The sequence below is a fragment of the Hordeum vulgare genome, unplaced genomic scaffold (genome assembly GCF_904849725.1).
Source record: "Hordeum vulgare subsp. vulgare unplaced genomic scaffold, MorexV3_pseudomolecules_assembly, whole genome shotgun sequence".
NCBI lineage: Eukaryota > Viridiplantae > Streptophyta > Magnoliopsida > Poales > Poaceae > Hordeum > Hordeum vulgare.
The window spans coordinates 129,091-130,423 of NW_025422535.1; the positions used below are offsets into that span (position 1 = coordinate 129,091).

Sequence of the window (1,333 nt, forward strand, 5' to 3'; positions counted from 1 at the left end):
TGGTGCGTGAAAGCATTTTTATTTTTATTTCCTCCGGATCGGTAGCAGAACAACTTGCAACTACCACCAGAAGGAAATGAATGCCTTGAAGAAAATTTCTTGATTGGTAGAAGAAGAAGAACTTGCAACTACAACCGGAAGGAATTGAATGCCTTTAAGAAAAGTTCCCTCGAATAGTATCCTTGACCCGCCGTGCAGCAGCCAGCTCGTTTGCCATTCTTATATAAGATCACACCACCCATACTGGCTCTCCCACGCAGCACCATTGAATTGTGCCTAGATCTAGCTTCATACACACCACGCATAAAGCTATCTTGCTACCCAACCAGCACTACTCCAGTTGGTCAACGAGCACACTCAGGTGGGAGTAGGATGGTGAACTTGGTGGAGGCGCAGAAGCCGCTGCTGCACTTCCTGATCAAGTGGGCCGGGCTCCGGCAGCACACGGTCGATGTCGACGGCGCCGGCACCGTGCTCACCTTCTGGGTACCCAAGGACAAGGTCCCCAGCAACAACTCTACCGTCGCGCCGGAAGAGAAGCAGAGCGAGGCGTCCAAAGTCAAGGAAGGCCGGCGGCCATCTGTGGTGCTCGTGCACGGCTTCGCGGCCGAAGGCATTGTCACCTGGCAGTTCCAGGTCTGCCCTTTTGCCCCTTTGTACTTGCACTGGTACTTTGTTAATACTACGTACATACTGTACATTCCGTCGTTATGGCTGATTAATCCATTCATGCGGGGTCTAGGTTGGTGCGCTGGCGAAGCACTACGACGTGTACATCCCGGACCTGCTGTTCTTCGGAGGCTCCACGACGCCGTCCGCCGACCGGTCGCCGGCGTTCCAGGCGGAGTGCCTGGCCGCCGCGCTGGGGAAGCTGGGCGTGGACGAGTGCACGGTGGTGGGGTTCAGCTACGGCGGGATGGTGGCCTTCAAGATGGCTGAGTCGCGCCCGGACCTCGTCCGCTCGCTCGTCGTGTCAGGCTCCGTCGTCGCCATGACCGACTCCATCAGCGACACCACGCTCGAGCGGATCGGCGTCAGGTCATCGGCGGAGCTGCTGCTGCCGGAGTCCGTCAAGGGGCTGAAGGCGCTGCTCTCCATCGCCGCCCACCGGAGGCTCTGGTTCCCGGAACGCCTTCACAGGGACTTCCTCGAGGTGATGTTCGCCAACCGCAAGCAAAGAGAGGAGCTGCTGGAAGGTCTGGTGGTCAGCAACAAAGACGCCACCGTCCCCGTCTTGCCGCAGAAAATACTTCTGCTCTGGGGGCACAACGACAACATCTTCAACTTAGAGCTCGCCAAGGCGATGAAAGAGTAAGCTCCTGAGATTTCAAAT

General features: G+C 57.1%; 1 protein-coding gene across 1 annotated transcript; it reads left to right on the forward strand.

Moving 5' to 3' along the window:
• The first annotated feature begins 349 nt into the window (after positions 1–349).
• On the forward strand, positions 350–1,315 carry LOC123419350 (epoxide hydrolase 3-like). Its single transcript, XM_045107151.1, has 2 exons — positions 350–636; positions 743–1,315. The coding sequence occupies exons 1-2, from the start codon at positions 373–375 to the stop codon at positions 1,313–1,315; spliced, it is 837 nt and encodes a 278-aa protein (XP_044963086.1). The 5' UTR covers positions 350–372.
• Positions 1,316–1,333: the final 18 nt, after the last annotated feature.

Coding starts and splice junctions, on each gene's coding strand:
- LOC123419350 (XM_045107151.1), top strand. CDS start 373: ATGGTGAACTTGGTGGAGGCGCAGAAGCCGCTGCTGCACTTCCTGATC. Junction 637..742: donor TTGTCACCTGGCAGTTCCAG/GTCTGCCCTTTT, acceptor TGCGGGGTCTAG/GTTGGTGCGCTGGCGAAGCA.